Source organism: Thunnus albacares, chromosome 15 (genome assembly GCF_914725855.1).
Source record: "Thunnus albacares chromosome 15, fThuAlb1.1, whole genome shotgun sequence".
In the NCBI taxonomy this organism is placed as follows: Eukaryota; Metazoa; Chordata; class Actinopteri; order Scombriformes; family Scombridae; genus Thunnus; species Thunnus albacares.
The window spans coordinates 21917983-21940083 of record NC_058120.1 but is presented as its reverse complement, the minus strand read 5'-3'; the positions used below and the strand labels follow the sequence as shown (position 1 = coordinate 21940083).

The following is a 22101-nucleotide window of genomic DNA, read 5'->3' as shown; positions in this document are numbered from 1 at the left end:
CTACAGAGCAAGGGAAAAGAGATTTAATATTTGGTGATGATTCAAATAGAATCAAGCTTAATCTTGCTAAAGCACAAGGACATTTACACTCAGTAGCCACTGCATGAGGCATGCCTTCCCATTAAAAATGTAAGAAATTAATAGGAGGCTAGTAGTGTGATGTATTGTACAGTATACACATTTAACACATTATACCATTAGTATTACAATAGTGTGGGGTGCCACCTGATCAAGTGGCTGCTGAGTAAAACTGCACATTTTATTCAGATTTGGTTATGGAGGTTCTCACCATTGAACTGCTGCTGAAGACAGTTCTGCAGTGACACCAACGTCCTTGCAGAGAGCTGGTTTACAGACTCGTAAGTCTTGATGAGGTCAGTGAGTGCTGAACCCAAACCAGCCAGCTCCTCAGAGGGATATTTTCTACACAGGGTGTTGAGACTCTCCCTTGTGGAGTCAATACTTCCCTGCTGGTTTTGCAGCTCTTTCTGAAAGTCCTTCAAAACATGTTTAACAAAGTAGATTAATTCAATTGTCACTTTTGTCCTCTTTAAGATAAAATAGATTATTTATAACACTCACAAACCAGTGAGTTGTGGTACGTATGCTACTGTCAACATGTCAAGAGCACTTAAAGACTGAGATTAAAATCCTCTTTTCTCAAGTTTACAAAGGCTCATCACTTCTACAAGGGCTGTAATTCATTGAGCATGTGATTGATATTTAAGATGCACCTTTACTCTGCAGATGTCCTCAGGATCTGAACCAGTGGGTGACGAAACCAGGGAATCCTCCATACTTTTAAGCCAAGCAGACATCTGTGAGATGTAATCTTCCAGCTGTTTCCTTTGGGTACTGAAATCCATGAGGTTTCCTCTAGCTTGCTCATGTAGCTTCTGAACAGAGCTGATCTTGTTCCGCAGGTCGTTCTCCAGCAACTGATGCAATTGGAATAAAGGTTTGTGAGCGTTTCTGTAGTGACACACTGTATATGCAAAGTCTTCTTCTGCAATGTCAGGTTTAATATCTTCTTCTCAGTAAGCGCAAATGTACCATTACTTGAGAAACATATTCATTAAAAAACAAATATCATTGGAATCATGTTTAGTACCTGTAATTTAGCAGGAGTCTCTTGACTTTGACTGCAGGTTTTAAGCTCTGAGATTTTGTTCTGCAGGGTTTCGAGTTTCTGCTCCTTTTCACCTGCTTCTACCTGTTGATGCATCAAATGAGAGAAGCATGTATTACATACCTCTTGGCTTGCTTTCATCAGGTTTCTTTGCTAATCTGTGAGATACTATACTATTAAAAAAAATCATTATGCAGTTACCTGTATCATGGAGAGCCTTGCCGACACCTTCTGACTGTCATTGAGGTTGTTCAGGCTCTCGTTCAGTTCAATCACACAGCTGCTTGTCCAGCTCTCAATGTCCTCGGTGATTTTACGCACATCTTCCCACAGAGCCAAACTCTGGTTAAGGCGATCAATGTTGTCATCTATTCTCTCAGAAACCTGAGGGGGGATTTAAATCAGTCACTCAAGTTTACTTTCTGTTGTATGTTGAGCTTTCACATTTTATATCAAGTTGCAGAGTTGAAGACCGCAAAGCTCTACTTTTTTTTTTGTTAGTGTCTAAACCAATTCATGTACTGTATTATTAATCTGTGCCATTGACCTCACATCGCACATCACATCCAAACATCATGGCGTTACTCCTGAAGTCAGACTTACATCTAGCCACTGATCCACAAGTGTTTCCATATCCTTTTTCATCATTTGAGAGTCACACTCAGGGATGTTCTTCAGTTCATTCACCAACTGTTTTCCTTTGCTGGAAAACTGGTCCAGTTCATGTTGCTTGCCAGCCATCTCTGCCTTGACTGCTTCATGCTACAAATCGAGAAAAGACAGTAAACCTTTAAGGAATCTGATGAACAATCACAATGGCAAGACTTTTTTTTTTAAATCGAATTACCTATGTAATACAGTAAATAACTGTACTGTATGTCAACAAGACACTGAGAACTAAATAATTATTCTTAATTTTTTTCTGACCTTGCTTAGTGACCTCTTGGTTTCCTCATAGTCCTTCAGAACAGAGCTTATATCAACCAGAGATTCAGTGCTCTCAATAATGCTGCTGATGGAGGTTTTCAGGGTTTGGTATTCTCTCATAAGCTCAACAAGAACATTACACTGTTCCTGTCTGTTGAAGAAAGTAAGGTTATAGGTTAATGAACTGTACAACACAATGAACTTCTTGACAGAAATGATGCATGTGAAGTTTCACTTCACTTTTCACTATGTGCTCACAAGTACAACAGATTTGAAGTCAACCTATAGTATAGATGTCAATGTAGCAGGGTTTTCTTCCAAAAGATGGTGTTTCATAGTCCTTTAATTAGTGTAATTGAGAACTTTAAGATACGGAAAACTTACAACTTACAAAGGTTTTACAACATGCATTACAAATTGATTACAAATTGATTATTTCATCACAGTATGGTTTAATGGTTACTGCCTTTAGTATTGTCTTTACCCATCACTTTTTCATAATGTTCAATTTCAGACATTTTTGCAATATTTTCTGTCTTAGTAATATGGAAAACCCTTTGGCATTCCTACACTACCTCTCTGTAATGAGCCTCTTGGTGTCCTCCCATGTGGTCTCCAGCAGGCTGATTTCCCTCAGTACCTCCCCAGCCAACTCTGCATCCCTCTGGGCCAGTTGGTTGCCCTTGTCCCTCAGCCACTGCTCCTCATGCAGGTGTGACTGTAGCTCATCCTCCAGCTGATTAAAGAACCGTAGTCTGACAAACAGAGGGACAATATGCAGCTGTTGCACATGTTGTATCCACCTGTGCATGTTTGGTACTAACCCACAATGGTGATAACCCCAATAATTCAGCTTGAGAATTATATCATGAACTGAATGTAAGTACTTTACCTCTGCTGTAAGGCATGTAGGCTGGGCTCTTTGAAGCTCTGGTGGTCGGCTTTTTCTTCAATGTCCTCCACAGCTTTGAGCAGCTGTTCTTTCCGCTGTCTGAATGAAGTCCAAAGAGCCCCTAAGGCCTCTGCTTCACTCTGCTTAGTACCAAGTAAGTTCCTCACTGCATCCAGCTCAGCACTGAGTGAATCGGCCAGCATGCGGCATGACTTATGAGATCCCTCATCGGCACCAATGTGGAGATGGCTTTTGCAGAGACTGCTGTCCAGATTGACGGCTAGAGTTTCAAGCTGACTAATGTCTGGGACAATGGTGGCCAGCTCCTGTTGTAGCTCTTCTACTCTTCCACGATCCCAGCTCCCAGCACTCTCCACAGTCTGTCTAAGACCTCGCAACACCCCTCCTGCCACATTATGGGTCTGCAGAAAAGCCTCAAGCCTTTCCAGGCACTCTAACTGGAGCTCAACTATATGCTGGGCCTCCAGGTAGGGCTGGAGACAGCTGTCTGCTCTGCTTCGTAGGAGCTGTGCATCACCAGGCTCACAGAACTGACAGAGCTTCGCTGTCTGCTGCTCCAAGCTTTGTCTGACACTGGACTGCTTCTGTAAGGCTGCCTGGGTCTCCTGTCAAAGGACGATGGAGGATTAGTTGATGCTCATCTGTCTATTGACTATAAGTGAGCCTGGGACTGAACAATAGTAGTACATGCACTAAACAGATGAGCAATAACTATTCTTACCTTTACTTTTGTGGTGGCAGGCTGCAAGTTGCTGATGTTGACTTGAGAGGCTGAGTGTAGATTTGAAAGCATGGTCTCACTCCACTGGGAGAACTTCAGCATGGCCTGGTCAAACTGCTCCACCAGGGAGAGGTGGCTCTGAAGATCCTGGATTCTGGGTGACAAAACAGCAGTATAGGGAGTTACATCAGTCATGCTTGAGCTAATTTATGAATACTTTTTAGCATTTTAATAAATGCAGGGTAAAGTTTGCCATGCAAAAAAACTGATATATAAAACCACAAACTAGTACTTGTACACTTCCTGTCCACTTCTTGTACAAATTTGCACAAACAACTTATGGGGTGCACTGGTAGCCGACCATAAACCGCAACATCCCCAGTTCGCATCTGGCCGGGGACCTTTGTTGCCTGTCATTCCCCATCTCTCTCTCCCCTAAATTTCTGTCATCTTGCCACTGTTGGCTATCTAATACAGGCGTAACAATACTAAAAATGAGACATGTTAATTAGTAAGCTTTAAAGGTGCTGATAGGCAGATTTTGTTGGCTTTGGACAGAGCTAGGCTAGCTGTTTCCCCCTTTTTCTAGTCTTTATGCTGAGCACAGTTAACAGTCTCCTGGCTGTAGCCTCATATTTACTGGACAGATATGAGAGTAGTATTAATCCTCTCATCTAACTCTTGGCAAGAAAACAATAAAAATATTTCCTGAAATCTCAGACTATTTCTTTAATAACCAGCTTCAGGACACCTGCCAATATTAGATTTTATGAAGCAGGTATAATCAAAGACAACCTGACTATGCTGAACTTGATTCATCAGACAGGTCATTGGACCATTAATGAAAACTACAATGAAAAGGTGTTATTTTCATTTAGACTCTATTACCTTTGAGGAAGGACTTCATTTTGAGTATGCAATCTCCTCTGCAGGGTCTCCAGCTCATCTTTCAGCTGCCTCACTGTATCTTCTGGAGCAGTGGGATACAATGATGTCCCCAGTGACACCAACTCAACATGAGAGAGTTCAAGGGACTTGACCTCTGAGTGCAAGGCCTGCAAGAAAACATACTTTTCTTAAGCAATTGTTTAACATTACAGTCCTGTAAAGTTTTAATTATTGTATGAATGAATGTGCACTATGTATTCATCATGTCGAGGGGACAAACAGTAAGTGTGCACAAGGGACCAATTATTTATAATCATTTATTTATATGTGTGTGTGGGTGTGTGTGTGCACTTCTATCTTTGTGAGGACTCACTGGAGATTTAGATCTTCAGAGTGAGGATACTTCAGTATAGTGAGGACACTTTGGCCAATTCTCACCTTTTCAAAGGACTAATTGAGGGTTAAGAGTTGGTTTAATGGCTACTCTTAGGGATTGGGGGATGTGAAAGTAAAAACGTGTGTGTGTATGTTTCATAGAAAGTTGAAAAGGTTCAGGACAGCAACTTTATTTCTTCAGAAAATAATATTGTGCCACTGTGTTTCAAAGAACTATATTTGTGTGAATGTATTGTACCTGCAAATCCTGTATCTCACTGCGGAGCTTGGCTTTATCAGCTGACAGACACTGACTCTCCGGTTTGGATGCAGATTCACTCCTCTCCAAGCATGAAACAAAGTTTGAACGCTGTTTCTCATACCTGAAATTTCAGTTAAGTCTAGGTTAAGCCAGCATTCAAATTTATTGAATTGCTCTTATATGCTATTAAAATCCAACATATGTTAAATTTACTGTATGTACAACAGCTCTTACTTTTGCCAAAGAGAAAGTAGGGTCTCCAAAGTGCTCTGTTTGTCCTTTGCCTCCTGTACGTTTTGCTCATAGCTGGTGTTAAGCTGTGTCACAGTCCTCTCTGCTTGCTCTTTGTCACTAAGCCTTCGAGCACCAGCAGACAGGGACAGCAAGGTTCCCTTCAGCCTTTCCAGACACTGACAGACATCCTGGGGAGCAATAACAGAAGACAGTGACCCACATAGCATTACCCAAGCGCTGGAAGACTGACAGAAAGGAACAAGTGGCACTGTGTTGAGCTTTGCAGTTCTCTTCCAGATATTGCTGGTGTGTACCTTTTTTAATTAAAGAAGCAAAGAATATTAAAGTAATTGTTTAATTAGAAGTATAGTGTTTATTTAAATTAAAATAGAAGAGTAAAAACAATCAAATACCATGTGGTTTTGAAGAGCTTTGTAGGTCTCTGATGAGGAGGTGCAGGATTTGATCGGATTCTCCAGTTTTGTATGTAGCTCACTGAGAGATGCTTCCACCTAGAAAATAAAGATCAAAACTAACTGTATGCCCATATTTTCCATCAATGTTATTCTGTATGTTGTCATGATATTAAAAAAACCATCAATCAGCCTATTTATTGTACCTCCTCCAGGCTCGTTTTGAACTTCTGCTGGTGAGAAGAGCTTTCCTCCAGCTGTCCGTCAAGCTGCTGTACGCTCTCCTTCAGCTCTTCCCAGTACCGGCCGATTTGGGTCAGACGTGCCTTGATACGAGCTGCCTCCCCTGAAGATACAAACTGGGCCAGTGCCTGGGAGTCTGCCTCCAGTTGAGAAAGAACCTCAGCACGCTCTTGAAGCTCTGCACCAACAGCCTGCACATGCAGACAAGGTTGAAAAGTAATGGAACAAGCAAAACTGCGATAGCCACCAAATCCATTAATTTGCATTGAAGAAAGATGGTTGATACATGAATCAAAAATAGAAACAGTGTGTTGATGTCACCTTAAAGAAGGCTGGTGGTGTTGCTCTCTGATACTATTTTGGTTTGTGGTTGATCGCTACAATACTCTTATAGTTACAGGATGTGGTGTTAAAGGGTTGTAGCTGTATGATGCACAGTACCTTCACTGTGTTGATCTGTTGCTCAAGAGGCAAAGTAGAACTCTTCAGGACATCCAGTTGCTTTTCCTTGTCAGATATCCACAAGGAAAAGGCTTCAAATCCAGCTCCAAACCGATCCCATTGGATTTTCATTTCTTCAAGAGTCTTAACACTGGAGCACAAGAGTAGATATCATAAATGAGCTGTGTAAAAGCTGCAAATACACAAGATATTCTCAAGAGACTTTCACATACACCTGAGTTACTATGTACATTTTGACTGTGTTGTATTCCCTTTTGTGGCAAACTCTACTCATCTGGTACAGTATCATGGTGGGTTTAACTATCAAGTATTTGCAAAAACTAGAGACATTATCTAGCAAACATTATTTAGCAAAAGAAAATGTAATAAAATCCACAATCTTACTCTTTTTTGAGCCCAGACTCTACTTTGTCCACTTGCTCGCTGAGGGAGCGAGCTTGTTGTAAGAGTAGATTCTTGTTTTTCGGACCAAGCTGGATTTCTGTCGCTCTCTTCAGCAAGGTGTTCATATGCGAGGCTTCTGCTTCACACTGCTTCAGCAACACCTGTTCACAAAACAAGAGAATATTAGTAGCTTTCTCTGTTTAGTTAATATACTTCCATTAGTGAACATGAATAAACCACAGGATATTTCCCCAGAAAGTAAACCCAAAGACAAAACTTTTCTTACTCTGGCCTGGTCGAGTTCAACAGTCAGGCTCTCTGGACTGCTGAAGTTCAGGTCTCTCTCCATTGTTGAGCGTGCTTTGTTAACAAACTCATGCACTGCTTCCTGCTGGCTGTCAAACTCCTGCCAGGCTGCCAGTGTGACCTGGGAATGACAACGCACAAAGTAGTCTATACACAGTTGCACTTTATCTATAAAACAAAACACAGTTAATCCAAAAGTGGTTGAAGGCATTAATAATGTTCTGTCTTGTTGATATGACCCTCCAGAATTATCATCTAATGGCAGAAATCCCTGATCACTGACACGTGACTGTACTGCCAAGCCAGCTCAAACCACATCATTATGTATGCTGATGATACCACCTATTTTGGCTGTAGCAGCAGGGGTGATGAGTCAGCATATACTGTAGACAGAGCTATAGGAGAGTTAATACTCTGCAAGCACCTCATCCCTCTGTATATCAGTGGTTCTGTTATTAAAAGAGTCAGAAACATCAAGTGCACCTCCTTTTGCGTGGGCCCATTATGCGTCCTCTCTAGCACAGAAAACTCCAAATAAGTGTCCATTTCAAGACTACCGCCGCCTTCCTGTCTACATTTTATAAAAGCATCATCAAGAGGGTGATCAATGACTCAATGTATCACTATCTTCAAAAGAAACTGTAAAGCCTCCAGCAGAAAACATCAATCTCTGCCCTCCATTCAGGAATTTATTTTTGCACAAATACTGCATCTGAAAAGGCCTTTTGCATTAACAAGACTCCCTCTCCTCATTCCATAGAGAAGCTGTTTTCTATTCACAAAATTTTAGGTAAATCTGTCAAGGTTTCCTTTCCTTTATTAATTTATCTATCACAGACAACATATATTAATAAACATCCATATGATGTAAATGTAGTATGATTTAGTCAAAAGGCTAATTTTCTGTTTTCAACAGACATATACAAGTATTTACAGGAAACAACAGACAAGACTTATCACTAAACATCACAAAGGACTCGTAAACTATACAAGCATATATTTAGAGCAGATGTTAATGCCATCCTGTGGTAACTAAACTGATGACATCATTGAGCCGATATGTGTCAGGATTCAGCTCAGCAGCTGACAGTGATTTATCGACCGCATCGTCCATTCATTTCACAGTGATTCATCAAAACAGCACATTGCAGTATCGGGGAAAAAGAATAACCTTCTGAGTTTTAAGAAGTTGGGAAAAGTAAAGACAAACAGCTCAATCGGTCAATGTCAGCGTCTGTTCATAAATTTCCCGCGACCCTGTCTGTTCATAACATTTTGCCAATATTTATACACAAACTGCAGCAAAATCATTTTAACCTTTTTGTTGCAAATTATTATTCTTCAGTAACAGTTGTGATTTACTGTGAAATGTTGCTCATTAACGATGTCCCAAAAGCTCCATGAATCACTGCCTTGTTAATGTTGCTCACCTCGAGGCTTTGCTCCTGCGAATCCATATTCTGTTCCATTTTGCTGAGTGTGTTCTCTAAACTCTGCAGGTCCTGCTGCAGAGTATCTCCCAGACCCTCCTCAGCCTGGAGCTGCTGGCCTCTGGTGATCAACTGCTGGACATCCTTTCTCTTCAGCTTTTGGCGTTTCAAAAGTTGCTAGAAGAAGGAAGACACAAAAGTTAACACTAATAAGTCATTTCTGCCTTCAAAACCAGCAAAAATAAAGAAGTCAATTAATTTTATTCCAGAACATTCATTTAATTCCCTGCATACCTGGTGAACAAGAAGTAATTGTTGGGCTTCTCGAACAGTTGGGCAGTCCAGTATTCTGGTGACCTCAGCCTGAGTCTCTTTCTGCCCCTGAACAAGATCATCCAAAGTAGTTTGTACTTCTCCCCTGAACTGCACACAGTCCCCAACAGCCAGCACCATCTTCTCAGCCTGGAAGATATAACAGATCAAATAAAGCATAAGAACAAACATGATGGATTGATAATGGGGTATGTATAGTCTATTCTTGCACATTGAAACATGGAAATGCTCTGATAATGCCCTAAGAATGTCTACTGATGTGTTACAGTTGATCACAGATTACTGTGTCCCTTAGATAAGTTTAAAATCTTAAAGCAGTATAATGTAGATTCCCAGGGGGCATATAACATCTGGATTGTATGTGGTGCCTTAATAAAACAAGCAAAAGCTTCACCTACCTCCATGAGGGAAGCAAGAAGACCCTTAAAATCAGTAGAGAGCTTGTTCAGTGCACTTCCTTGCCTCTGGGCATCGCTGTCTGCACAGATCTCGATCAGTACAGCCATACGGGCTTTCAGCCAGCCAAGATTCCCCTCCTGTAGCTCTGCATCATTTCTCAGCTCCTGCACACAACAACAGAGTGTGATACAGCCCATATGGTCAAAAGAGTCATCTGACATAAAACATTTTTACAGTCACATCTCCTCAATAATGACATTAACAAGCTAGTAGCACATCACAGGTTGCATATTGTAGAAGAGGGACTATATGGGACTAACTTACCATGATGGTAGCCTTCACCTGGCTGTATTTTCTGGGATCGTTGGCTCGGTTTCTGAGCAGCCTTAGTTGGCTCTCTTTAGATATAAGCCAGCAGGAGAGTTCAGCATACCTGTTTCACACCATAAAGGGAAAATTCCACTTCAAGCTCAAAAAGGTATCAGGAATATTTGAATGTGAGAGAAAAGGTTGACTTCTCGCACCCTGTCAGGCACATTGTTTCAGTCATGTACATTTGTCAGGCATCAAATTCACAATGTGAAACATTTTATACAAAAGCCCCAGGTGAACCAAAAGTGGAGCCAAATGTCAGAGCTGAGACAATTACCATATCAATAACTGATAAAAACTTCCTTAAAATGAGACAAACAATATATGTAAAAATCCACAGAAAACTAAAGTAACATCTGTATTTCATAGACCATGACCAAAACATTGTATTTCAAATAAACTCAGTGCATATAATGAGGGGAAATGCAATATTTTCTTCTGATTTAATTTTCCTAAGCATCTGTCTACCAGGTGGTCATTAGATAACACTCCGTTTTGGGAATAATTACATAAAAATTATGCGGTATTAGTGCATAAATATAATCATCACATTAAAAAGATAGATCTCTTTGTTGAGGTTTGGCGGTTTAGAAGCTACCCCTCAAAATCTAATTGTACATCAAGTCTACGTGGTCTATGTGGTGACCACAAGACCTGTGAATGGTCTGGTTCAGGCTCCTTTATGTTTCCTGTTGTGTCTACTTTATGTGCAGTGTCCTAATCACAACTGTCAGTCTCTATCTCAAGTGAATTAAAAATTTAAACATGATTACTTTGGGTATGAAAGGCATGCTGCTGCCTGGTAATGCACAACACACTATTGTTGCAACAGTGCTTCAACAGTCAAAAGGTCAAATCCTGCACTGTTTTTTTTTGCTGTATGTAGCTGTATGTTTGGTATAAGCAGGATTCATCAAAATAAGTCATTTTTTTTTAGATTACTGCACCTTGTGTTGTACTCCTTCCATTTATCTGGGTGCTGCATTAGCTTCTGATGGGTGTTCTCAATTTCTTCACGGACCTCAGATAAGTCTTTTATGGCTGTGTCAAGGGTCTGCTGGGCAGGATCACCCTCAGGAAGTTTCTGACAAAGTTCCTCCATTAGTTGCAGCCTCTTCTCACAGATGGACTGGGGGCCCTTTTCCCTGAAGAAGGCCTTAAAGTAAGAGAACACAATTATTTAGTTGTGTTAGAAGTGCATGCCACGAACAAAGGGTATAATTTGTTTTACTCTTGTTATGAAAAAGAAAGTGTGCTAATGCTTTATATACAGTAAATAGGTGTGTGTAATTTCAATTTATTAGATCTAAAAGCTGCATTTTAACAAAATGCTGCTAAATGAGGACACAGTGCTACAGAGCGGTGAATTTGCACTGAATTATTTCACACAAAGTCAATCAATACATGACAAGTTCAATTGAGCTTACCTTCCATGCTATACTGAAAGCAAATTCCACCAACCTCAGTCGTGTGGTCATTAATAAATGATTATTGGTTGATTGATTGAAACTCAGCCAGGCACTCAGCCACTCCGTGCTCACCCTGTGCTCCTTGATGAGCCTCTCGCTCCCCATGCTAGCCAGGTGGCGGTTCTCCCTGGTCAGCTCCGCCTGGCACTCCTGCAGCGACACCATCAGCTTGCTCCTCTCCACCTCTACTTTCAGGTGGAGGAGGTGAAAGGGGGCATCTGTTTGAATATCCTGGGAGAGGAGAAATACAGAAACTATCAGATCAGATTCAGAGAAATTTGTGTTTTAAGAAAAGTTTTAGGGGTACACAAAGTTTATGAAAAAACATTACTGTAAAAACGACTATGTATGTGTGCATTATTATTAATCATTTCAAGTGGTTTACACCTGCAATCATAATTATAGAGCTGCAGTCGAAATGGTGCATATATCAAAAAAGAGATTCTGATTTCTGGTTGTTTGATGTATTGATATTTAGCTGTCCTGTAAAAGCCATGTATCTCCAAATTTGTTCATTTTAAATTCTTTTAGATAAACTTAAGGACTAAAATTCTCCTACTTCTTATGATAAATAAACAATTTTAAACCTAATTGGATTATTTGATACATGGTTTTCACAGGACAGCGATGATATATTAATGATTAAAAAGACATCATGCAGTTGAGAGAAAAATACAAAATTAAATCTCTAGTCTAGTGCAGCTTTAACTGTCACTATTCATGTGACCAACCTTCCAGTGTTTGTGCAGTTTCCTGACTGTTTCCTGCAGCGACTGCTGCTCCTGCTCCGGCAAAATGTCTGTCAGCTCATCACAAGCTTTGAGGAATGTATTCAAGACCCGCTGGTCCAGCTGACCAAAGAACTCCTGCCAAAACATCACACATTTCACACTTTGTAACAGGGCAGATGATGTCTCATTTACATGCATCATACTGTATTTATACTCTGGTTTAATTATATATATCCTTCTGCATCTGTTCCACGCTGTGCTGAGACCGACAGTCGTATTTAATTATTTTCAATTTAGAGAAGTTCTGTGCAGTTACGTTCAGTATGATACTGGCAACCTAGAAAATAGGCTAATACAGGCATATGTTTTGATTATGTAACCACACGGCTAGACGCACTGTACTGTGCAGTATGGGTTATGTATGATACTTGAATCCTGCACAAAATATATTTTCTTACTGTGTGTTTTTTGAGCAGCTCCTCTGGGTTGCCTCTTTCTGTCAGACAGTGCTGTGCCATTTTAAGAACCTTCTCCAGCTCTACTCGTGACTCATCAAATCTCTTCATGAGGCTGCTGTTTGCCTCCACGTGCTTCCTCCACTCTGTAGATTCCCTAATCATGGTCTAAACAAACACGCATAATTCTTTAAATGCAAAATTTGTTTGAATTGAACTCAAACTGAATAGAAGTGTAGTAGGAGGTTTACCTGTGAGGAGGCCTGGAGGTCTGCAACTCTTTTCTGCAGAAGACCCATGTCCATGTGCTGGAGAGTTTTACTGCTGTTCATTATTTTCTGGATGGTCTGGTGATTTCTCTCTATCACTGTCAGACACTTCTTACAGCTATGTGTGAAGGTCGCCAGCTCCTGCAGTATTCAATGTCAAGCAGTGTGTTAGCCATTTATTCATATGCTAAATATTATAGTCAAAAATTTTGATTTATACATCTATCTAAAAGTCATTCAATAAAACCGTTACAGCACCATATTGAAACACTATTATTATTCACCTGGCATTTCTGTTTAAAGTCTACAGGTCCCTCTGAGTCGGTGGTACTGGTGATATGACTGGCCTTCTCCAGAGCCTGATAGAAGCCTGTGATGTTCTTCTCCATTTCTTCAAGTTGAGGTAAAAGGGACTGAGACTCCCTCAGCAGAGGCAAACATCGTTCCCTTACCTGATTGGAGGAAAGCATGTTGATTAAACTGAATCACAGGTGACTGATGTGGTATTTTGATCTACTCTGACATCAAATAACAATCAATTTGAGATATAGCTTGACGTTTAAGTTTAGTCTTGGTTTAAATAAAGTTTCACTGCATCCACTGCAGAAAACCACAACCAATGAAATCCTGAGTGTATACATGTAAAAATAACATTCTTACTGCAGCTAATTCAAGTTTTTACATATTCTACAAATCAATAATTTGCATATATCATTTATAGATTATAAAAAGTAGCAGCTCTGTGTTTTCACAGCTAATTAGAATTTTTGTCCAGTACCAAAAAATAACTGAAAGACTAGTTTATTAAAGCTTTGGTTTACTGTTGGCTAAAGTTAGGGTACAGTGTGGTTATTCTTTTTTTTACTTTTATATGAAAAACCCCCCCCACAATGATTGTGTCCACATCTTGCAACAGTGTGTTGTGCACACAAAAAAGGTTTTTCAATATTTTTAAATATTCTTATGTATATAAGTACTCAAGCTAAAATAATAAATACTGGCAGAAAATAATATAATATAAGTTATGAGCAAGTTCAATACAAATTGGGCATCAGTATCTACCTTAAAAAAACTCTCCAACCAGTTAACAATGAACACACACGTATAAACACACATGCACATATAAAAAAAACCGAAAAGAAAACAAGTGCATGGCATACTGTACAGTATATTGACATGGACACACCTTGCTCAGCTGCTCTTTGATTGAGACCATCACAGCCATCATCTGTGAAACTTCCTCCTGCGGGGTGTCTTTGGTCAACAGCTGAGCGGTACGGCTCGCTGCCTTACATGCTGCTTCCATTGCTGGCACTTTGTGCTTGATTTCCTACAGGAAGTTGAGATACACAATATAATGATTTTTCATCATAGAGAACAGAGTTGAAACATCTGTCTAACCTGAGGAAGAGGATGAGCGTATGGGCTGTTTACCTCGACATCTTGAACAAATGCTCTGACATTCAAGAAAGACACTTGGACAGGAGCCGTCATCTTCTCATTGGTTGCATCCATGAACATTTTCAAAGTGTTAATACCATCTTGGTAGTCTTGCCTCAACTTATCAACCTCATCTGCTCGTGCATACTGCCAATGAAACAGAAGAAGACAGTAAACTGAACATTTTTTATCTTTTTTTGAAAAACTTGAGCTGTTGGGATGAAAGCTATCATTATATATTTATTGTGGTACATTTGTTGTTCAAAGGTGCAATTCATTTACATGTTTGACTTTGACAAATAGTTCCCTCCATCTCCCGTTCAGAAGAAGAAGCTGCTGCTTCAGATCTCGTGAAACGGTATCATCGCAGGTCTCAATGAGGAAGTTCCCAGCATCGTTCATGTCCATGTGCTGCTGGATCCAGTGAGAAAGGTTTCTGAAAAAGTCCTAAAACAAGAAAGAAAAACAAAGACCTTATAGGTTTCAGAGTCACGTATGGTCTGTGTACATGGTAGAAACATTCAACATAACATTCAGCGGCACTAATAAAAGTCTGTACATGACAAATACTATTTATAATCATGTGACTGTACTTACACGTTTGGCATTCTCTGACTGGTTGAGCATCTGCTCAGCGTCCTCCAGCCATGCCTGCAGTGCTGCAACTGTGCTACTGTACTTCTCCCAGTTAGAGATCACCTCCTCCAGCATACTGCGAACACTTCGCACCTCCAAAGCCAGGTTCTTCCACTGAGCCGTGGCATCACTGAGGAATTTACTCACCCCTTCTGCTTCATCAACTGAAAATAAAAATGCGGAAACAGGTCAGTTTAGAGAAATCTGACTTGAGTATCGGCTGTATAAAAACAACAATTGATTATGTCCTCTGATTAGCCATTTGGTGGATCTTATGTTAGGTCAAAAAGATCATGCTAAAATAGCATTCCAGCTAATGTAATTATCACAAATTTTTCATGCAAAATGTAATATTATAATTTTTTACTTCTGGATGTTAAAAGAATGTTAGAAAAGAAAAGTGCAGCCCCAGAATGAAACAGTTCAAGAGACAAGCAAAGTTAGGGTTTTAATGATTGTCAGGCTGTTTTTGGACTTACCTTTGTTACAGGTCTTAGACCCTGTAACAGGAAATCGATAATATGACTGTTTACAATGAGCCCAAAAAATGTTTATATATATATATATATATATATATATACATATAGGTATATATAATTAATTAATTAATAAAAATAATAACAGAAAAGAGGCTTACTTGAACTGTCAGATTTTATATACACCTCCGCTGCTTGCTTGAGGGCGGTATAGATTATCTCATACTGCTCAAAGAACCTGTGGCCTTCAATGAAAGTCTGGAATAGAAAGGAAAACATCAAATAAAATTGAAATAGTCTGCTAGGCACAGCGTAATACTAATAATACTTCTGCAACACTAATAATTTTAACTCACAAGGTAACTTTGCAACAGGAGTTCAACTGAGTCCCGTCGGCCGTATTTAATGATCCAGGACTTGAGCTTTGACTCAGCCAACACGAGAAACGCCATTAGTCGATATTTCATTTCACAGAATTCCAGTTTGATCAAGTGAGCATGTGATGATGTGGACACAAAATTGAACCTGCAAATTAAACACATTGATTAAACACAATAATCTTTTTTTTAAAAGAGGCATAGAGGCATAGAAAACCAAACATGGATGACTTTCTAATGAATAAAACATGATGATTTTTGATTACATTTTTAGATAACACAGTACATAAAATTACTTAAGGAAAAAATTGTTTAAGGTCTTACCGTTCAGCCATGTCTTGGAGCTGTTCGGGCGGGACGGGGACTCCATTCACTGATCTGTCCCTGTGGATCTGCTGGAAGGTTTGCCTGTGCGATTCCAAGTTTTTTAATACCTCCTGCAAAATGTAAACCCAAAAAGATGTTGTATTGCATTTCCTTTTCTACTGCATCGGTATAAAACAACAGCGATAGCATGGTGGATTATCAAAAACACACTGCAACTCAAAGGTCTGCTGTGTTACCTTATGCTGCTCTAGTTTTCTGTGAAGAACATTGGCAGTCTCGTCATGAGCATGTTGGATGGGAATGTCTTCCCTCAGAGCCATCTCTGCCCTGTGAAGCCAGGCTCCAATCACTCCCAGAGGACCAGGCAGGGACTTGTCCAGATGGATGTGCCAGTCCAGCAGCTGCAATTGACATCCATTAAAAAACCCCACTCTACCAAAGCAAGATCCCGCCATAGAGGAGGCTATGCTGATCAAAACATGACCACATGTTCACAAGCAGTCAGGCTACAAAAGAGTTTTATGCCAGTCTAGACAAGCTGTGGATGTCCAGAGGAGCGGACCGCCCAATGAACAAAACCTCCTCTGTTCCCATCTACTCCCCTCTGAACAAACTCTGATTCAAACGCCTGCACCCCACTGAACTTTCACTGGCACCGGGAGAGAGGAGCCCTGAGTTGTGTTTCCCTCGTTATGATCAGCACGATGATGCAATTTTCAAGCAAAGAAAAGCATAATGACAAATTAAATATATACATAAATATATATATTATTTATCCTAAGGTTGTGTTCACTTTAGTTTGATTATTTAACATAATTAATTCTCTTTTCTTTATGGCTTGGTAATATACACAATTCATGTTGTGCAGGTGTATAATACAGTCACAATTACCCTGGCAGACACACGGTCCCAGGCCTGCTTGACCAGAGCTTGGTCCACAGACAGCTTGCCGTCTCTGCTGACTGGCTGCAGCAGTGGATCTGTCTGTTTTTTCTTCATCTCATATTGTACACGGAAGTTCTTAAATGCCTGGAAAAGAATGGAATAAAAGGAGAAACGTGGTAAGAATTTGATCAATGTCTTTGTCAAAGCTATATAGGTTTGACAAGTTATATAAGTTATATAACAGTGTTCTGTTTCTTTTCAGGCCTGACTCACCTGATATTTGTCAGTGAGGTTTCCCTCTGCCCCCTGGGCTCTCAGCACATCTCTCTCCAGCTGGTCTAAAAACACCTTCAGCTCTCTCAGCATTTTCCGCTCCTCTCTCTGTCATAATTAGGAAACATTTTGCTTAGAGTCACAGGAACAAACTGATGTTAAATGCCAATATGTTGAGAAACTCACACCGCACTGACATTCCAGAAACACCTCAACAAATAAGATTAGATATTAAAAAAAACACACAGTTAAGGACTAGAAAAAAAGACTGAGCCTGTTAAGATTCCACACAAAGTCATCCTCTACTTTTTTTGCAGATTAGTTTTAGAAGTCGTGGTAGAAGGAAAGGGGTATGAGTATCATCTTCCAACCTCAAACACTACGTTTGTTAATTTAGTTGAACATACCTCAAGCATTTGCTCTATATCTTGGGGAGCAAACTATCCAGGAAAGCAGCAAGGCACACAGAGAGATGCAAACACACCACAAAATGCATTAGAATAGCAAGGAAAAAAAAATAAGCCAAACAGAGAGAGAGAGAGAGCGAGAAGTGGGAATACACTCCAAACAGAAAGCATGCAGCGCTATGACCTGAGCTCTCACCTGAAGTACTGGCACTGACAGTGCAAAAGTTGGAATTGAGCCAAGAAGCAGCTTAATGTGCACAAAAAAAAAATAAGTAGATGGAAAAATTAAATGTGTGTGATGATGGAGACCAAAATATTGATGATTATATAACTGCTGTGTTCATGCTGTGATTACTTTGATTCATTAGAGCTTCATTTGATAAAAATATGAAGAGTTGCAGGCACAGGCATACACCAATTAAGCTCAGCAGCTGATATAGCATGTTTTTTTTATCAAGAATTCACTGTTACTATGATCTCTCTCCGCATATGGTCATTCTCTATGAATGATGATATACTGGGCGATGTTTGGGAGATGTGAATGGCAACAACACACACAGCTGAAAAATAATAACACATGGAGTTAAATATCAATTGTAATACTGTATTTAGTACTAACACCATGATATTTACTCCAAAAATTGCCATACGTATCATTGCCTTACATGGACATAATACACAGTATAGTATGGGTGTGAAACAAGGTACCTCATCCTGCTGTCCATCAGTTTCAGAGTGGTGAGGGTTTGGGTAGTGCTTGAGGAACTGAGCCACATATGTCATGATGGATTTTTCATCTGGCTTGTCTACATCCACATCTACAAAGCAACACAAGCAATGTCTGATGCACTGGATGAAACTTTACACAGAAAATTAAACTGAAAAGACTTTCCACGCCTCCAAATGTCAGTATCGTGTTAGTATTTAAATGTCAACATGACTTAATACCTGAAGAAATAAAAGGCAGATATAACAGAGCCATTACATTTGGTATTAAGTCTATAAGACATAAAAAAAATGCATTTTGTGCCATCAAGAGGATAAATCTCCACGGGCCTGACAGCTAATTATACATATCTACTTTCATCTTCATCCTTGACCTGATGTTGTAAGAAATCACGGTCAAGTTCCTGTAAAAGCAGAGACATTTTGGGTGCAGCTCTTTGTGTAATAACGCACAATGACTCTGCTTTCTGAAGACGGGACTGCAGAGCCACTGCAGACTGCTTCACTTCCACAGACTAAAACTCTGAGCCACAAGAATCCCTAATCCTCTGGAGGGGTTCACTGATGTTTTTAATACACATTCTGTCAAAAACACTCAAAGGAATGGATGAAAGGAGTAATACTATTTACTTTTACAGACAAACTAGTAAATATATTTAGGACTGTATATTTGCTACTGTTATGCTTGGGAATTGTTGAATTATCCCGCATCTATTTAGTAACACATTCCTATTGCTCTTGGGTCCGAATAATAAGGAATCCTTAATGCATACAAGTAAGAAAAGTCAGCGGTACCTTCTGGATCCAGCAGACGAGGAATCCCCAGCTCATTTTCTGCAAGTGTGAAGGCCTCCTCTAAATTCTCCCTGTTGCTCCTCCTCCGCACCACCTCCATATCCACCAGGTCTGGCCTGATGGCGTGCACCACCGACTGGAATGCAACACCATTGCGCCAGCTGGGACCGAAGTCCTTCACCTCAATGCCATGAAACCTGAGAAACATAAGCATAAGCATTTTTGTTGTGCAAATTCTTATGTAACACTAGTGTGAACACAGAAATCTTCAAAATATGGTGCATATAACAGTTGCCTTGCAGGCCCTCAACCTTATCTATATCTTATTCAGTATATAGAAATGTATCTAGACCCATATCCATAATCATGTTGCAACACCGGGATATAAAAAATCATTTGAAAGTGACATACTTGGCAGCCGTGCACTGCACCCATCTGAGCAAGGCCTTCTTGGCATTGCCCTGAAATTTGTTAACCACCTTCCTCTTCATGGGGGGGCTTCCTGCTTCAGAGCTGACTAAACTCTCCACAGACGAGTTGCTGTTAGACAGGGCCTGGAGGGCTGGTAGGTTGCTGGTTAATTCCTCAATCTAAATGAGAAACAAGAACAAAAGGAAAAAGAAGAGTTTGGAGTCTTCACTGTGACCATAGCAACATGGAGTGAAAATGGCAGCATTTCATGAGATCTTTCTGAATCCCCTTTTTCTGGCATAATCCAACCTCCACACTGGATTAAAATGGTGACCCAAAAATATTTGGTGAGGGAGTTTGTGATGTGCAGGGTTTGCTCGTGGGGCAGCGACTGACCTTGGAGCGTGCACAGTTATTAAACTATGAGGATTTAGGGGAGTATTACCTGAAAGTAGAGGATAATGGTCCATATCAACCCAAGGACAATTGATGGTCGTCCATCTGCGATGTCTGTAGCGTGAATGTTAACAAGTTTGATCTGAAACAAAAGGCAAACGGAGGATTATTCAGGGAAATAAGTCACATGAAGACAGCTTGGAAGTGAGAATTTTCTGCATTGTCACACAGAGAAGCCCCTTGAGTTTCATACTATCCAAAAGTATATTGCAAGCTTCTTTTTTTTTTTTTGCTCACAGCCATCAAAGTCAGGTCTTTGATGCAGCTAAGTATTATAATTATGGAGCATCTGTATAGCCAAACCAGGAAGGCAGAAACAGCCACAGTAAAAAGTGAACCAAAAAAAAGACAGGAAAATCGTGTTCAACTAGGGCATTAAAAGGAAAAGCAGATGTACCACGGCACTGCAAACCTTGCATTGGAGAAGTGTCATAATTTGCCATGTTTATATCCAAGATGTCTACATTTTACCAGCTGAGAAATGCAGGTAGCCAGACACATCAGAAACCAGTGTTCTAGCCAAAATGCATGTCAGTAATAAAGCGTAATGACTATATAATAGAAACAGAATGGCTGTATCCAAGCATTGTGTCGTACACATCGTGCATCAAATGAAAAGAATGCATACAGTTTATGATCACACAGGGTGTTTAACGGCGACTGACCGGAGATCCTCGATACACAGACTGAAGGCACACATGATGGGAGAGAGATCACAACAATGTAAGTCTCAGTCCTCAGGGAACCCAGAGAAAAGTGGGACACAGGCTTCATAGAGCCAAAGGATTTAGAGATGGGTTATGTAATCGAGAAGTCCTGTTTCTAGCTGATGCTTCTCTGCAGAGCATGCTGTGCAGACAGAGGCACCTTGTGTACGCTAACAAATATCTGATACAGAGCATTTTCTCATGTGCTGTTAATCATGCCCAAGACTTCTTTAAGACATGTCATAATTTTTTATAGTATGATATTAACTCAAAAAGGTTTAATTGTTACGAGTGAATGCTTACCTTCCTGCCTTCGAGGAATTTGAGGGCAGTGCCGATGTTGGAAACCCAGTGAATCCTCTTCAGTTGGCGGCCTTGCTCAGAGGGCTAAATGAAGGACAGACAGTGAGAATCAAGCTAGCCAATCGATACAAAGCTGAGGATATCTTAATTCAACTATTTGCTGTTTTGAGACATGGCAAGAAATTAGCTGCAGATGGTAATTTTGTCTGCGGTACCAACCAAACACATTGACAGTTAAAAAACCATCATATTTGGCACTAGTTGCCTAGTAAAATAGGGAAAGGTGGCCTGTGAGTATTATCAAGGCTTTAAGAGAAACATTATAATTATTAGTTTTATTAAGATCTGTCTGAAATGTTTGGCTCATGTAAACCAGCAGAGCCACACTCACAAAAGCAATACATGAAAGCATCAGGTGTTCTGAGTCATTTGCCAAGTAACGGCCTTACAGTCGACATGGCAGTTTGTATCAAGACAGGTCTGATTACTAAATACCTATCAGAGCCTGAGCCAGTGTGTGTGTGTGTGTGTGTGTGTGTGTGTGTGTGTGTGTGTGTGTGTGTGTCAGGAAGAGAGAGAGAGAGACAGAAACAGACGCTGTGAGCCAACAGCTTCTCACAGTGGGGAAGCTCAGATCTAAATTATGATTTTGTAATTTCTGTGCAGTGACTCAACACTAAACGTGAACAACAACATTTTATCCAAACTGGGGATTTCTTGGTTTTGTAAATGCATTTACAGTATGTACGGATCTGCTTCAATTTCATGTTGCCTAACAACAGAAGCTAGAATGGACACATAATCTTTAATTAGGTTTTGGTTGCAGCCTGATTCAATTGTGCTGTAATCGTATAAACATCAGAATAAATCGATCGATTCCAGTGAATTTTACTACAAGTTTTGTCAGACATTTGTTATGTTTTTCCTCCAATTAACTGGGATCAAACATCTGATGATTTCCTGAACAAAAACACACACAATAAATGTTAGGCAAGATATTAACTGCTTAGCTGTGGAGGAATAGGTTTAAAACCTGATTCAATTGTTTCAAAGACAAATCAACAAGACTAGTTCCAGACCATTGAATAGCCGCCCGCATCTCAAATGTGTTCAGCGACTGAATAAAGTGAAACAAAATGATAGTTCAGCCTGATTGTCAGGCTAATC

At 40.1% G+C, this 22101-nt stretch overlaps 1 protein-coding gene across 4 annotated transcripts in view; it reads right to left on the bottom strand.

Annotated features, from left to right (window-relative positions):
- syne1b (spectrin repeat containing, nuclear envelope 1b) overlaps positions 1-22101 on the bottom strand; it is an 86921-nt gene that overhangs the window by 50577 nt on the left and 14243 nt on the right. For 3 of the 4 annotated variants that reach the window (XM_044374232.1, XM_044374231.1, XM_044374230.1), the window contains 43 exons: positions 20935-21018; positions 19914-20006; positions 19469-19647; positions 19058-19254; positions 18245-18354; positions 17537-17569; positions 17130-17237; positions 16863-17000; positions 16208-16372; positions 15969-16081; positions 15624-15792; positions 15429-15525; positions 14753-14955; positions 14438-14602; positions 14150-14302; positions 13902-14045; positions 13000-13167; positions 12698-12856; positions 12450-12614; positions 11992-12126; positions 11333-11491; positions 10739-10947; positions 9744-9852; positions 9419-9583; positions 8982-9149; positions 8688-8864; positions 7238-7378; positions 6952-7112; positions 6547-6697; positions 6069-6296; positions 5863-5961; positions 5450-5637; positions 5213-5336; positions 4579-4745; positions 3691-3844; positions 2949-3574; positions 2632-2811; positions 2057-2207; positions 1733-1891; positions 1331-1513; positions 1112-1213; positions 735-938; positions 290-497 (listed from right to left, as the gene is read on the bottom strand). In XM_044374232.1, coding sequence (XP_044230167.1) covers positions 290-497; positions 735-938; positions 1112-1213; positions 1331-1513; positions 1733-1891; positions 2057-2207; positions 2632-2811; positions 2949-3574; positions 3691-3844; positions 4579-4745; positions 5213-5336; positions 5450-5637; positions 5863-5961; positions 6069-6296; positions 6547-6697; positions 6952-7112; positions 7238-7378; positions 8688-8864; positions 8982-9149; positions 9419-9583; positions 9744-9852; positions 10739-10947; positions 11333-11491; positions 11992-12126; positions 12450-12614; positions 12698-12856; positions 13000-13167; positions 13902-14045; positions 14150-14302; positions 14438-14602; positions 14753-14955; positions 15429-15525; positions 15624-15792; positions 15969-16081; positions 16208-16372; positions 16863-17000; positions 17130-17237; positions 17537-17569; positions 18245-18354; positions 19058-19254; positions 19469-19647; positions 19914-20006; positions 20935-21018 — 6991 coding nt within the window. Of the gene's footprint in view, positions 1-289; positions 498-734; positions 939-1111; positions 1214-1330; positions 1514-1732; positions 1892-2056; positions 2208-2631; positions 2812-2948; positions 3575-3690; positions 3845-4578; positions 4746-5212; positions 5337-5449; positions 5638-5862; positions 5962-6068; positions 6297-6546; positions 6698-6951; positions 7113-7237; positions 7379-8687; positions 8865-8981; positions 9150-9418; positions 9584-9743; positions 9853-10738; positions 10948-11332; positions 11492-11991; positions 12127-12449; positions 12615-12697; positions 12857-12999; positions 13168-13901; positions 14046-14149; positions 14303-14437; positions 14603-14752; positions 14956-15270; positions 15292-15428; positions 15526-15623; positions 15793-15968; positions 16082-16207; positions 16373-16862; positions 17001-17129; positions 17238-17536; positions 17570-18244; positions 18355-19057; positions 19255-19468; positions 19648-19913; positions 20007-20934; positions 21019-22101 lie in introns of all 4 variants that reach the window. The other variant, XM_044374229.1, reaches the window with a different exon arrangement.